The 16,200-nt window shown below is 36.6% G+C and overlaps 1 protein-coding gene across 1 annotated transcript; it reads right to left on the bottom strand.

Annotated features, from left to right (window-relative positions):
- Positions 1–13,735: 13,735 nt before the first annotated feature.
- LOC110577998 (actin-related protein 2/3 complex subunit 3-like) lies at positions 13,736–14,229 on the bottom strand. The gene has a single exon (XM_044914745.1). The coding sequence runs from the start codon at positions 14,225–14,227 to the stop codon at positions 13,736–13,738; it is 492 nt and encodes a 163-aa protein (XP_044770680.1). The 5' UTR covers positions 14,228–14,229.
- Between the last annotated feature and the right edge of the window lie 1,971 nt (positions 14,230–16,200).

Raw genomic sequence — 16,200 nt, 5'->3', positions numbered from 1 at the left:
GCCTTCGGCTCAGGTCATGATCCCAGGGTCCTGGGATTGAGTCCCGCATCAGGCTCCCTGCTAGGCGGGGAGCCTGCTTCTCTCTCTGCCTCTGCCTTTCTGTCTCTCTGACTCTCATGAATAAATAAATAAATAAAAAACATTTAAAAAGCCTGCTGGAATTTTAATTGGTATTGCATTCTATCAGTGCATCCATTAGGATAATTGACAACAGCTCTGAGTCTTCCAGTCCTTGAACTAGTATAACTCTGCATTTATTTAGCTCTTCTTTAAATTCTCCCAGCAACATTTTTATAGTTCCAAAGTAGAGAATTTGCACATCTTTTCTTTGATGTATTTCCAGTTATTTTATGTTTTTGTTTCTATTGTAAGCATTCTTACATTATATTTTCTAATCAATTGTTCTATATTTTTCAGTATTTCTTTTGTATACTCTGACTTTGCTAAATTCACTTTGTTAATTCTAATGGATTTTTGGTAGATTTCTTAGGATTTTCAATATAAACAATGATCTCTGCAAATAGAGTTATATCTTCCTTTGCAATTTGGATGCTTTTTACTTCTTTTTCTTAGTTTATCATGGGCTAGGACCTCCAAAGCAATGTTAAGTAGAAGTGGTAAGTTCAAACATTGTTGCCTTTCTCAATCTCAGGGGGATTAATCACTATGAAATATAATACTAAGTATAGGTTATTCATAAATGCCTTTTATCAAGTTGAGGAAATTCTCTTCTTCCCTAGTTTCCCAAGGATTTTTAGCATAAATGCCTGCTATAATACTATATCAAATAATTTCTGTTTATTGAAATGATCATATAATTTGTTGTCAGTTTCCTGAAGTAAATTCTACTTAGTCATGATGTATTCTCCTATTTGTGTACTGGTAGATTTAATTTGCTAATAATCTGTAAGGGTTTTTGTGTCTATGCTCAAAACTATTGGTCTCTAAATAAATAAATAAATGAATAAATAAATAAATGAATAAAACAGTCATTGCTCTCAAAAGCTCATGTTTCAAAGGGAGTGGAAGTGCAAAGAGACAATAAGCAAAGAACCACATATGTGGTAAGGAAAACTAAGAAGAAAAATAAAACAAGGTAGGGAGACCGAGAGGAATGGGAAGGACATGCTATTTTATATAGATGCCAGGGAGTTGGCAATTAACAGAGGCATAAAGGAAGTAGGGGGTCAGTCTATGGATATGTGAGGGGAGAAAAATAAGGGCAAAGGTCTTGAGGAAAGAATGTGCTTGGCATATTCCAAGATTAGCAAGGAAGCCAGAGTGGCTGGAGAGAAGCAAGCAAGGTAAAAAGTGAGATGAGATTAGAGAAGTGGGGCATAGAATAGAGTAACACCAGATCACATAGAGCTTAATTGGTCACTGGGAAAGGTTTCTGTTTTTATTCTGAATAATTACTGAAGCAATTGGATGGTTTTGAGCAGAGGAGTGACATGATCTGACTTACATTTTTTAAAAGTCACTCTAACTGCCCTGTGGAGAACATGCCACAAAAATGAAACTAGGAGTCACTCCTAGTTTCTTTTGTTGGATCTTCCTCTATTTCCCAGTTACACACATTGAAGTGCCAAGGCCTCAGCTTTGCACTTCTCTTCCCCTCCACATTCATGTACTTGGTGATCTCATTCAGGCCCAAAGTCATATGCCCAGCCTGACCCTCCTCTTGGCATTCAAGACTCGTCTATTCAACTGCTCCTTAATCTTCCCTCTAGGGTCTCATTGCTACACCCTGATTCAAGTCTAGAGTATTGCAACGACCACTTGCTTTCATCTTTATGGCCTGTTTTCCACAGGGCAGTTAGAGTGACTTTTAAAAAATTTAAGTCGGAAGAGCAATATCCTGGAAACCAAGCAGAAAAAAAAATGTTTCAAAGAAGAGAGAATCACCAACTGCATAAAATGATGCTGAGTAAAATTAGGCCTGAATATTGAACATGAAATGTGACATGGATCTCATTACAGATCTTTGAAAGATGATTTCAAGAGAATGAGGACAATGAAAGTCTGATTGTACCATGACAGATTTTCTTTGCAGAAATTTATCTCTATGTTACTAAAACCTACAGTACTTAGGTCTCTTTCTTTCTTATCAGAGGAACTTTGTCCAATGTAGTATTTGCACAGCTCTGACTTACCTTACACTTATTTTTTATTTTTTTTTTTTGCCTATTGGCCAGGAAAATGTTATTTCACATTTCACTCATCATTCATTCAACAAATACTTACTCAGTGCTTAAAAAACACTTTCTTGAAGAGTTCTGATGAATTTTACAAGACAATATTTGAAAATTATTGGCAGGTGCCAGGTATTCAAGAAAAGCCTATTAGTAGTAATGTAATGCAAAATATATAAAATGTCACAAATCTTTTTTTCTTCAGTTATTATTCTAGTAATATCATTATCTTGATGTATTATTTCCTTCCACTGTAGATCTTAACTGCTGGAAGCATAATTAATTGCAGTGAAGTGGCTACAGAACACTCTTGGATTGAACAAACTTTGATAGCAAAAAATCCAGATGGGCCATATAACCTTTTCCTTCTCAAAACAGATTTACATATTATGAAATATATGTGTTGGTGATAGGAAAATCACTCTTCAAACCCTTCTTCAGGCACTTAAATACCATGTAAAAACAATTATGGAAGAATTTAGCTGGGAAACTCCTACTTAAAAGATAGTAGAATATCACGACTCTTGAAGCCACACTGCTGAGTTGTATCCTAGTTCAATTACTTACCAGCTGCATGAGCCTGCACAAGTTGTTTAAATTCTCTGTATCTTAATTTCTTTATCTCTAAAATGGAAATAATATGTATGCCTAATTTATAGGGTTAATGAGTGGTCTGAAATGAGTTAATAGATGTAATACCCTGAGAACACTGCCTGGTACATAGTAAGTGCTTAATAAATATTGTATCTAAGAAAATGGTCTGGATAAAACAGGAGCAAAGATAAAACTGCTATTTCCCAACAGTATGTGAAATTAGATTCAAAGACTAACCCTTCTGATGAAGAAAATATTTTTTTAAATCTTTCAAAATGTACTTAGCCAGCTGGCAAGAAATCTTGGAATATGCCAAGCACATTCTTTCCTCAAGACCTTTGCCCTTATTTTTCTCCCCTCACATATCCATAGACTGACCCCCTACTTCCTTTATGCCTCTGTTAATTGCCAACTCCCTGGCATCTATATAAAATAGCATGTCCTTCCCATTCCTCTAGGTCTCCCTACCTTGTTTTATTTTTCTTCTTAGTTTTCCTTACCACATATGTGGTTCTTTGCTTATTGTCTCTTTGCACTTCCACTCCCTTTGAAACATGAGCTTTTGAGAGCAATGACTGTTTTATTCACTGCTGCATCCCCATTGCCTAGAACAATGTCTGGCACTTAGTAGATACCTAATGAATATTCAACCAATGAATGTATGAAAGCATTTTAATTATTAAAAAATATATCACTAGGATATATTGCTTTACAATGAGTTTTCACAGGAATTATGTCTACAAAAACTGCTCAAAAATCTGAGAGCATCTTCTCTATGGTTTTCTCATTTGCATTTTGGGAGATCTGCCTGAGATACAGAGAGCTGAGGAGAGTCTTCCTCTTCTTTTCCTTTGGTCAAGATTATTTTCAGGAGAAGGGAAGTATAAGTAGGAAACAGTTTTTTTCTAACCTGAGGGCAAAATAGAATTTGTATAGTGCATAATTATTTATCATGCAGGAAAAAAGTCCTTCAAATGGGCTGGGCATCCTTAAGAACAAAGTCCAAACGAGTCCACCTTTGCTCTTGCTCTGCCATTGCCCTGACTGGAGTCCATCCTTCATTCTATAACCCAGTGATCTCCTGTTTCCAATCCATTAAACAGAGATAATAATACTGTCTCTACCTTACAATAGTGCTGGGAGGCTTGATTAATTAGTAAAAGTTTGTGAAACACTTTGACATTCTCAGATGAAAGGCACTAAAGGTGTACAGTGTTATTATATTTTTAACAATCAGAAAACCTGATATTAAAGTAATGACATTTTATACTTTTATAAGATCAAAAGCCTTAATAAACAGAAGTCATTTTATATTCATTTTATTTTTAGAACACAGAAGCACAAGAAGGCTGAAGCCTTTTTCCAGAGGTGACTCTGTAAATCAATTGAACAGTCACAGATGGATGTGAATACATGTGCAGAGAAAGGCCACAGCATAGCAGATAAAGTTAGCTTAACCACTTAACCATGAGTTCAACAGCATGGCATTAAGAAGGAACAGCTCATAGTAGAAAGGTCACTTGACCAGGAGCAGAGAGGACATTTTCATTGCCCTGGTTGTTAGGCCAATTCATGTGATAGTAAGTAACTCATTTAACAAACATTTAGTCGCTGACTGATAGCATGTACAGATACAGGTATTACTTGTCCTTGTCCAGAGATTAATGGTAGTGGAGAAGTATGGAGACTGCGAGGAAAACTTGACATTCCTGGGTTCTAACAGGGTCACTAAAGAAGCACTTTCATTTGCTCAGGGTAGTAGCAACAGCTCAATTCCTGTGTTTTCTGGGAAAGGCCCATACAAACCTTTGAACTCTTGTGAGCCTGGAGGTAAACTGCACTGTCAGCTGAATTTCTCCTGGCTCTAGGATTTGGACAGAGCTCTCGCTGGCACTGGGGGAAAATTGAAAGCCAGACTGCTCCTTTGTGCCTCATCGAAGTGTTAACAGCTACCAATACCTTCACTACTGGCCATCAAGTACAAAATGTTGTGCTTTTTGTCACTCTCTGTACTGTGGCTCTACCCTGATAAAGAGCAATAATAAAGATATTGTCAATGAGGACATAAATCTGTCAGCAAATAAAGAATAATAACAACTTAATTAAGGAGACCCAGTTACTGAGAGGAAGAGTAAGTGACTTCTTTTGTGGTGGAATCAATAGAAGAGTCAGAAGACAATTTTAACAAATCAGTCGTTGCAAACAGATCACATGCCAAAAAAACCTTTCTGTGTCTTCTAAAATGGAGAGTCAATGAAAAGAAAGAAGTTTCTTTTCTGAAGTTCAAGTGGTAGAAAATTCTAACAACACGGAACAAAAAATACAAAGTGATGAATATCATTAAATAAAAGGTAAAAGTTTTAGAGAACATATTCTGAAAATATACATATGAATAATAGGAGTTCCATAGGAAGAAAAATGAAGAAATAGAGTGGTAATAACTTAAATAATTCAAGAAGAATTGAGTGGGCTGAAAGTGGACTTGAGTTAGTTCATTAGAAAACCCTCTTGGAACCAGGAAGAATTATAGGTGGTCCCTGAATTAGGATGGTTTGACTTTATGGTGGTGCAAAAGCAATATGCATTTAGTAGAAACTACACTTCAAAATTTGAATTTTGATCTTTTCCTGGTCTAGCGATATATGGTACATTACTCTCTTGAGTTGTTGGGCAGTGGCAGTGAAGTGCAACTTCAGGTCAGCCATGTGATCACAGGGGTAAACAATTCATATGCTGACAACTGTTCTGTACCCATACAACCATTCTGTTTTTCACTTTCAGTACAGTATTCAGTAATTACATGAGATATTCCATACTTTAATATAAAATATGTTCTGTGCTAGATGATATTGTCCAGTAATAGTCTAATGTAATTGTTCTGAGCACATTTAAGGTAGGCTAGGCTAAGCTATGATGTTAGGTGTATTAATGCATTTTCCACTTATGATATTTTCAACTTACGATGGGTTTATTGGGATATAACCTTGTCATAAATCAAGGAAGATCTGTAATTTACAAAGCCAGATGCCAAGGCTTATTTTGGTGACTTTTAAGAATTTCAGGACTAAAAAGGAAATCTTACAGGTTTACAGAGGATAGATAACCTAGAAAGACAATAGCAGCTTTCTAGTATAAGCATATCATTTGTATTATTGGATGCTAGAAAACAGTGGGATTACTTTAATACATGACTGAGAGACTGCAGCCAAGAATCATATACCTAGCCAAGATATCATCTGTCTAACCAAAGAAAAAATATTTCCAGGAATTCAAGAGGTCAGAGAGTATACCACTTTATATCTTATCTGAAAAATACGTTCAAATCTGTGTCCTAAATAAATGAAAACCAAGGAACTCAAGATCTCAAGAAGAAAAACATGGTAGGTAGTAAATTGAAGGTGCTGCTCTGACTATATATTTTTAAGTATTAAGTTTGAAATAAATGACATATTCATTCTGCAAGAGAAAAACTCAGCAATTGCTTCCAGCTTTTTTTTTTTTTTTTGGTGTAGAAGTAGGGGGAGGGAGAGAGAGAGAGTGAGGCTGAGAGAGTTAAATACTGATAACTAATATCATCTTTCATTTCACTTAATAAGCAGATAGCACTGAATAAATGTAAAATGGAAGATAGGATTCTGTTGTTCCTTCCATCAGCAGCATTTCTGATGTGCCTCTGACAGTGTATGTCTCCACTGTTGAAGGTTTCTAGTGTTTAAAGAAGTGTTATTTACACAGCATGGCTTGTAAAGTCAAAACAGTGGCTTCATCTTGTGGTCAAGGATGATCAAGGATAATTTTCCTGTGTGCAGTTTCATGACGTAAAATGTAAATTGAGTGAACTGCACCTCCATGTTAGATCAGCAAAACCCAGGGATTAAGGAATTCATGTTCTAAAGATCTTACATGTGGGTGTGGAGAAGGGCGGTAAAAGAAGTCTAAAGATTTTATTTTGATGTGTTGGGATGGATGTAGGAAAGGAAATATAACAAAAGATTTGAAAGAGATTAGAAGTGTGAGAGAATATTACTTGCAATTCTGTGGCAATACATTTGCAAGCCAAGAGAAACTGGATGATTTTCTAGCCAAAATGAACTGGATGATTTTTGAGGACACTATCAAAACTAACTTAAGTAAAAATACAAAACTTGAGAAGATAATAACTGTGGGAGAGATTTGGAAGATAATGTAAGATATACCATTAAAAAAGGCTAATTAAAAAGATAAGTATAGTGTTACTTAAACCATTTTAAATCTTGGAAAAAGATGAAAATCTCTAGTTGGGTTTATGCAGCGGAGGTTTATGAGGTTTATTTATTGATAAGATAGTACCAAACTATTTATATATTTAAGAATATCAATATAAAAATTCTACATAATTATAATTCAACAGAATTGAGCAGCCATCAAAGAATACACCATGATTCAATCTGGATTATTCAAGGAGGGTGAAGAGAGCTCAATATTAAGAAATGTATTAATGCAATTAATTGAATCAAAAAGTTAGAAGAGAGAACAAAAAAAAAAGATTACCACTTTCCCTTCCTCTGATCACCAGTATTTGAAATATTGTTTTATTAATTATATATTGTCAAAGCTGATAACACTGAATTCTGCCTATAACCATAATTCCCATGTTGAGTTCTACAATTAAATAGATTCAGGGTTCTTTATTAGTGTTTTGACCATGGCTTCTCCTTGAGGTTATTATTTTGAGTGATCTATCAGTGGGCTGGTTTTCATTGGCCAGTAATTTTACAAGAAGGGCTTAGGAAAACTAATTAATAGAACAATATTTCATATATTGGTGGTCAAGAGAGGGGGAGGTGGTAATCTTTTTTTTTTTTTTTTTTTGAGGAGGAGCAGTTATTCTATGGTATATTTTCTGGATCTTCCTTTTACTTTGTTCATGCATTTTTTGGGGGAGGGGGAGCTGTATCTGACCAAAGATGTTTCATCGGATCCTTTTTTACAACTATCATGTAGAGGCCAGTTATTTGCTGAAGAATTATTTGTAGATTTGTAGAAGGTAAGGAATGAGCTAACATAATCTGAGCTTCAGTTTTGTTTGCCTGTTTTAAAAACCTCTCACACAATCCTTTATTTTGTCTCCTTTGGGATGGCATTTCCATCAGTTTTGGTGTTCTGGGTTTGGTGAGTCTCACAGCAGAGGACTTCATATCACCAGCTTTATGGTTTTCCATCTAATGATGACTATCTCTCTTTTCCCATTTTATCTTGCTACCCCACCTGCAGACTTCTTGCTAAGAGCTAGGTGAAAGCAATTCAAATGACATGTATCCAGAATATGGACAAAGGATCTAAATAGACATTTCTCCAAAGAAGATATACAAAGGACTGATAAGCACATGAAAAGATGTTCAGTATCATTAGTTAATAGAGAAATGCAAATCAGTACCACAATGTGATATCACTTCACCCCCACTAGGATGTAAAATGAATGTAAACTGGTGTAGCCACTTTGGAAAGCACTTTGATAGTTCTTCAAAATGGTTGAACTTGAAGTTACCATATGACCAAGTAATTCCACTCTTTTCTATAAATGCAAGAGAAATGAAAACATATGTCCACATGAATATTCATAGTTGCATTATTCATATAGAATTATTTGGTTTATGACAAAAAGTGGAAACAACCCAACTGTCTTGTCAACTAATTAATGGATAAATTAAATGTGGTCTATCCACACATTGGAATATTATTTGACAATAAAAAATAATGAAGTACTGATGCATGTTACAACATTATGAATCTCTTAAACATTATGCTAAGTGCAAGCAGCTAGTCATAAAAGACTACACATTGTATTATTGTATGATTCCATTTATATGAAATGCCTAGAACAAGCAAAACTACAGAAAGTAGTTTAGTGGTTGCCTAGGGCTGGGGGTGGTGGTGGGAGGGGATGGGCAATAGGTTTTGTTTTGTGGGTGATAAAAATGTCTAAAATTAGATTGTGGTGATGATTGCACAACTCTGTGAATTTTACTAAAAACCATTGAATGGTTTGTATGCTTTAAATGGATGAATGGCATCATATGTGAATTATATCTCTATCTTCATATCTTTATTAAGCTGTTTAAATGACAGCCGATGACTGAAGCCTCTTGAGTCAGAATGTCCAAGTTCAGTTACTGGCACTTCCAATTGGCCATGTGACTATGGGCAATTTCCTCCACATCTTTGTGCGTCTGTGTCATGTGGATAATGATATTACCCACCTCCAGCCTGGATTGTGAGGACAAAAGAGTGGGTGCTCAGAATAGTCTGGTACATAGTAAATGTCAAGGAAATGTCAGTTATTTTTTGAGCCTATCCACTGCATGTTTTAAAATCTCAATGACCATATTTTTCATTTCTACTAGTTCTATTTAGTTATTTTCTAAATCAGCTTATACTGTCTTCATGTTACTTTTCTTATGTTCTTGATTCCCTTTTTTTATATCTTTAATAATTTTTTAACGCTTTGTCTATGATTAAGTAAGTGTAAATAACTTGGCACATAGAAGGTACTCAGTAGATATTTGTTGAATTTATGAATGAATACCTAGTAGAAAGTCCTGTTTTCCTCACTCTTCCAGTATGTTTCCTTGAAGAAATTATTTGCTTTAGTTTTTTATCTGTAACACAGAACAGTATCTATCTCCTAAAGTTGTGGAGTCTAAATGAAATTGTTTGCAGTTTAGTGCTCGATATACATTAGTTGCTTAATTATATTCACTCTCTTCCGTTTCAGTATCCTATTCATCTTTGTACATGTGTTATCACGGACTCCACCCTCTTAGGAGTGGCTGAGTGCTCGTTTTTTTAAGTATTTCCACTCAGGCTTTGCTGCCCTCTCTGCAAATCCTTACAGAATCTGTTTCTCCTTCTTGCAGTTCTTTCACTATTGAGTTCTTTGGAGCCACACATATCCTGATGTTGTCTGTTCACTTTCTCTTGATTATTTTGCTTCTTTTGCCACTCTGACTGTTTTAGTTACTGAATTAATTTCTACTTTCAGAATGGTAATAAATGCAAAAGCACCTTAGTGTCTACAGAGTAGAAACTCCATGCATACTGATTGAATCTTAAATAGCTCTTAAATTCTGCTGCCTGTCACTCAGAGTTTCCCTTGGTGTTCTACTCACTGCCTCACTGAGGGCTGCACAGTCGTGTACTCTGGCAGATCTGCAGTCAGTTCTCTTCCTGACCCTGGAGAGCCAGACTGAGGAGCATCTTTTGCTTCATCTTTTGAATTAAAAAGGGCCAGAGTCCCTAGTAAAGCAATGTCAGTACTACCCATTAGAAGGGAAAAACAAACAACTGAGAATCTCAGATTGCCTATTTATGGTAATTCTTAGTTTTTGCCTATGATTGGGTATAGGACTCTTAGATATAGGGATCTACAGAAGAGCTTATTTTTTGTTGCTCATTCCCTTCGGTGATGAAAGGGCTGGATATAGTGTTCAGAAGATACTAATTACTATATGAATTGCATCATTACTAAAACATAAGGTGAAACTTAGCTCAAGTTTTGGGTACTGTCCAAACAAAGATATTACTGGAAGGACACTATCATAACGTTGTTTCACCAGCTAGAACTATTTGCATCCTTTATGCTTTAGGCTTCAGGGTTAACAGTCTGTGGTTCCTTTTGTGAAAAAAATTCAAGCAAGAAATGGGGGCAGGAGGGATAAAAAGAGAAACATTTTTAAAAAGAAGTGAAATATTTTCAGGCACTGGTCAGCTCCCAAAATGTAATTTTTCCTTCTCTATGCCTAGAGTTCTAAAAATTCTTCTTGCAATAGAAATAAAAGATTTAGTGAAAGCATTCATAATTATTCAATGAGTCAGATGTCCCATTGTTTTATTATTATAGAGGTTTATATTGGACATTAATTATTATATTTTGTCTTTCCAGAATTCACAATCTTTTCTGGAAAACATTCTTATTTTTTCTTGTGGAAACCTCCCCTTCCCCACTCTTAGTCCAAGGGACTTGAGTAAGATTGATCAGTATATACCATTTTTCTGGTCAGCCACTCTAACTCATTCAGAAATAGGCACAATGTTATTTAAAATCAGCTATACCTGATAAGGGTTATAAACTCTATTATTACCTTGGAATTGCTGAGAAAATGGCTTATCATATTTCATTGATTCTAGGGTATCCTATTTTCACCCAAATTTTAACATCTCTGGTATTGGGGTACATTTTATAATCTGCATCATAGCAAGCTATTCTGTTATTATTAAAGGATGAGCATTTTTCCTTTCTTACTAGTACATAATAAAAGTATTTTCTTACAATCAGTGATGATGTAGGTCCCATGAAATATGGTATACCTGGAGCTTCTGACAGCCATCTTGTCATGATGAGGGCTGAGGTGGGTCTAAGAGTGGAGAGGACAGGGGAGGAGAACAGTTCTCTTGAGATCAAGAGAAACTTAGCATTGATGATGTAATTTAGATTCTGTTGCATCTAATCACATCTGAAGTTAATGCCCAGGTTCTATAAGCCAACTAACTCTCTTCTCACTCGGCACACACTCGTTGCTGTTGTTTAAATATCTGTGAGTGGCTTATCTCTCACTTTTAACTGTGAGAGTTCTGACCACTTGTATATCAAGTAAAGAAACCCTTGAGATATTATCAAAAACCAATACCTGAACAAAGAGAACTTAACTGTGGTCACTTTCTTCTTTCTCAGTTAAGAAAAATAATGGACATGAAGCAATGTGGGGTATCTAAAACATTTGACAAACATAAATAAGGTCAGTAATAGGCATTTTCTCTCAGGAAATACTGAGATGCTTTATAATTCAGGAGGCAAGCATAATCCATAGACATATTCTAAGGCCTGTGAAACATACCAAGATTCTTAGTTCCCCTGGAATGAAAATGACTTACAGAGATTGCTTTCTCTAGGAGAAAGACATTCTCACATGCTCATCAAGGTTTAGGGAATTTACAGATAAGGTGCAGTCCAGCCAAACTCTAACAGTAGACACACTACATAGGATGTGACAGATGGGTAATGGGATGTGTGTGTATGTGGAGAGTACAGGGAGTTAAGGGCCTAGAACCTTAAACCATCCAAAATGAAAAATTTTATCCATCAAAGTAAACAGTGGGACTACATATTTGGAGGTAAAAGGGTGTTAGTATAAACTCCAAAGTTTTCTAGTACCATTGTCTTGAAACTGTAATTTGACTAAGGCTGCTTCTACAAGTGATCAAAAATACTTTCTAAAATTTCAAGTTATTTGATAACTATAAATCCTTAAAATCCTTATAGGATAGGACATATGTGGAGATATTGTTCTGTCTTGTTCAGACGCCTTCCTTAAAGACAGTGCATTTGTGCATAATTAGCATATTTTGGCCTTAAGCCTTGCACCTAGTAATGCTCTTCAAGTGATTAGGACTATCTGAGAAATGCTATAATCCCCTAGAAATGTACTGTTTGGTTTTTCTCAGTACTGTTATGAAAAAGACTAAGAATGTGTAAACTGGAATTAAGGAACAGTTCCTGCCAGTTAAATGAGCAGAACAAAAGTGTATATGTTCAGTCATGTTTGCTGAACTAAGGACAGCTTGAGATCATTTAATTAAATTGTTTAAATAACACCTTTAAATCCCAAATCTTTTTGTCTTTATTATAAAATGAACATTATGCAATTAACATTTGTTCTCAGTCTGTTTTTCCTTTAAAATGATGAAAAAGTGATAGGGGATCACCTTTACATTTTAGTAAATTTACATGATACTAATCTAGCTGCGATTACTCTCTTTTTAATGCTTTATTAAAAAAAAAAAAGTTGGGCCAGACGCTTGAATGAGCGCTTTGGTTTATATCAAGAGAGGAATGATTATGTAACCAAACATATTCAGATACTAAATCTGTACCCCCATCTTATAGAAAGAAGTTACCAGCAGAACCGCCTGGAGAGCCTCCATCTGTGCCTAAACACTCTCTGGTGACAGTTTTATGTTCCCAAGGGTCATTTGGATTACTAATACAGGCATTACTAATACAAGTACTAATACAAGTAGTATTTATGGTTTTGTTTTTTTTTTTAAGATTTTATTTATTTATTTGACAGAGAGAGACACAGCGAGAGAGGGAACATAAGCAGAGGGAGTGGGAGAGGGAGAAGCAGGCCTCCCGCAGAGCAGGGAGCCCGATGTGGGGCTCGATCCCAGGACCTGGGACCATGACCTGAGCCGAAGGCAGATGCATAATGACTGAACCACCCAGGTGCCCCAGTATTTAAGTTTTAAACAAACAAACAAACAAAAACAACATTATTTGTGAGTTATCATGTAGACAGCATCATTAAATAATACATTATTGAATAGTTAAATTAAACTTTACACAATCAGGGGCGCCTGGGTGGCTCAGTCGTTAAGCGTCTGCCTTCGGCTCAGGTCATGGTCCCAACGTCCTGGGATCGAGCCCCGCATTGGGCTCCCTGCTCCGCGGGAAGCCTGCTTCTCTCTCTCCCGTTCCCCCTGCTTGTGTTTCCTCTCTCGCTGTGTCTCTCCCTGTCAAATGAATAAATAAAATCTTTAAAAATAAATAAATAAATAAATAAATAAACTTTACACAATCAGTTACAAATAGGCCATATTTTTTTGAGCAAATGATGTTAAGGTATTTTTTTTGTTAGAAATTTCTTTATTCTAACTTATTTTTATTAAGCACCAGTTTAATACTGCAGAAAATTTCAAATCACCCATTCTTCCCTCCCCCACCCAAATTCTTGATAAAGAGCTCTTCAAGTGAAGACACGCTCTCTTCTCTCTTCTGTATAAAACTTTATCAAATAAAGGCAAATAACTGTGTACATCTTGCTGTAAAATGCTGTTCACAGCTGTGGAAAGTGTCTGCCCAGGCTCCTTTCACTGTCCAGGTCCCGAAAGACTCTTGTTCATAAACTGTCTTTTCACAAACAAGTCCACCACTTGCTAGGTTTATCATTCTGAGGGTCAAAAACTTTCTCACAAAGTCTCAGTCCAGTCTCTTGTCTCAGCTGCTGTAAGTAGGCCTTCATCACCTCATCTTCCTGTTTGTTTGCAGGTTTGGCATAAATTGCATTAAGTGGAAAACCAGGCTCTCCAGGAATGGGAAAATTAGTGATTCCCAGCATATACATTTCGTTTTCACCTTGGCTTTTGGAATTGCACTTTTGGAGTTTCCTTAGACACTCAGAAATGTAGAGAGTTACATATATCAAGGTTCTATCAGCTTCATTCTTAATCTCATAGTTTTTGAAGAAGACATTGGCCTTAAAGTAATAGATGGCTTCATCCACAATATCTGTATCTTTTGTCTCTCTAGGGGCAGGTCCTTTGAACTGACTTCTGATAGGCAACAGTGCCATGTTTCCAATGAGTTTGGTGTCAGGGTCCATGAGAGAAGAGTGGTAAGCCGGCATCTTGGCGGTGCCCGTGTTGCAAGCTAGACGAGGAGGTTGGGGTTCGAGCGCGGTGCTCGATGTTGATGTAATTTTAAACACCCCAAATTTCCCCTGTTCCCAAGATATCTATAGTAGTTATCAATCAGTAATGACCAGTCCACCTTAGTTGTATTACTTCATCAGTCTCTTGTAGTATACATTCTTGAGTAATTCTTTCCATGGGTTAATCCATCACTGTATGTAGACTTTCTGCTCCCTATGTCAAACCATATAAACTTATTTTCTCATTCTCCTGAACACACTTTTTCCCCCTTCCCTGTATACTCTTTAAAAACTTTCCCTTTTCTTTGTGTCTACCACTTGATTTGGTCTGTATTCCTCTTTTCATGTGTCAGCCACTCATTTTACTGTTGCCTAGCTTTCTGTATTTCTTACTTTGCTTTATGTTTGTGTTCTTGGTGAAAAGGGCAAAAAAGTGAGTATTGTTCACTTAGGAAATGTTATTTTGGGGAGTAAAGAAGATGGGTATTTTAAAGGATTATTTAGAAAACCATCCATTCTAGTATACAAAACATTTCCTGGCTTCCTCACTCCACCACACCACTTGAAAGTTGGGTAACTACTCCTTATTCACTGTTCAGAGTATTCTGTATCTCTGCGTCTTTCTTTTTCATGGTCTTGACCCTGAGTCTCCACCTACTGTAGCCACTGAGCTTCATAGTCATAATCTAGGCTTTATAACTAACCCTCTATCGTCTGAGTTACCAGGATTTAACCTTCCAGTCCCATCTCCCTAGAGTTCTCTTACTTTTATAGCTTACTCCTTAGTGTTCTCGAACTTCAGCGTTAATTTCACAAGATCTTACGATTTCCTTTTTCACTATCCATCACTCCCTCATGTAGTTTTAACTCCTCTTCTCCATCATAATTCTGTGGTCCATCATTATAATTACTTCTCTGTACATCCTCAAGTCAAGCAAGAGCCTCTCTTGCTCCATCATGATCTCCTGAAAACCCAACTGCAGTTCAATTAAGCTTTCAGCCTACCCTATACCTATAACCTCACAGCAGAATGTGACTGAAGAAAGGCACACAGTCAGGGTGACTGGTCTTACTTCACATCCATAGCAGTGAAACTTGGACTAGATCTGTTCCCACATACTCTGCCTTTCCTCCTTTTACTATGAATGAACAATCCCTACTCAGAGATAAGGCTGTCTGTAACTTGTGCATTTGGCTCTCTCCCTTCTCCCCTACTCAAGAACCCTGTTCCAACCATTCTTCCCTCAGTCTCTGGCACCATCCATTTTTTTCCCCATCAACTTGATCACTCATGTAAGCATATAAATGAATAGAATTCTTCCTTTTTGTGTGTAGTAAAATTATACCAAAGAATTGTCTATATTCGTTTTCTTCAATTGCTTTGTTCCCATTGTCCTTGGAACTCTTTCCAACTAGGCTTTTAACCCCATAATTCCATCAAAAGTGCTTTGGTTAAGGATACCAAGGACAGGGATGCCTGGGTGGCTCAGTTGGTTAAGCGTCTGCCTTCGGCTCAGGTCATGATCCCCGTGTCCTGAGATCGAGCCCCGCGTCGGGCTCCCTGCTCAGCCAGGAGCCTGTTTCTTCTTCTGCCACTCCTTCTGCTTGCGCTCTCAGTCTCTCTCTCAAATAAATAAATAAAATATTAAAAAAAAAAAAGGCTACAAGAACATGCATGTTTCCAAAGTTAGTGGTCAATTCTCAGTCTTCATCTTACTTGGGTACTCAGCTGCATTTGACAGAATGGAATCCTAAATCCTACTTGCAACACCTTCTTCAATTAGCTTCTGGGATGGCGTAAGCTCCTGGATTTCCTAGCCTCTTCATTTTCTTATTTATCCTGTTTGCCTGAACTTGAAAAGCTGGCATGCCTCAAGGCTCAGTCCTTAGGGGGAAAAATCATTTTTTCCTAGCTAGACTCCCTTAGCGATCTCATCCAGTCTCATAAC

This window comes from Neomonachus schauinslandi, chromosome 5 (assembly GCF_002201575.2).
Source record: "Neomonachus schauinslandi chromosome 5, ASM220157v2, whole genome shotgun sequence".
Lineage (NCBI taxonomy): Eukaryota > Metazoa > Chordata > Mammalia > Carnivora > Phocidae > Neomonachus > Neomonachus schauinslandi.
Note: the sequence above shows the minus strand (reverse complement) of the source record. Positions and strands in the feature narration are given on the sequence as shown.

Coding starts and splice junctions, on each gene's coding strand:
- LOC110577998 (XM_044914745.1), bottom strand. CDS start 14,227: ATGCCGGCTTACCACTCTTCTCTCATGGACCCTGACACCAAACTCATT.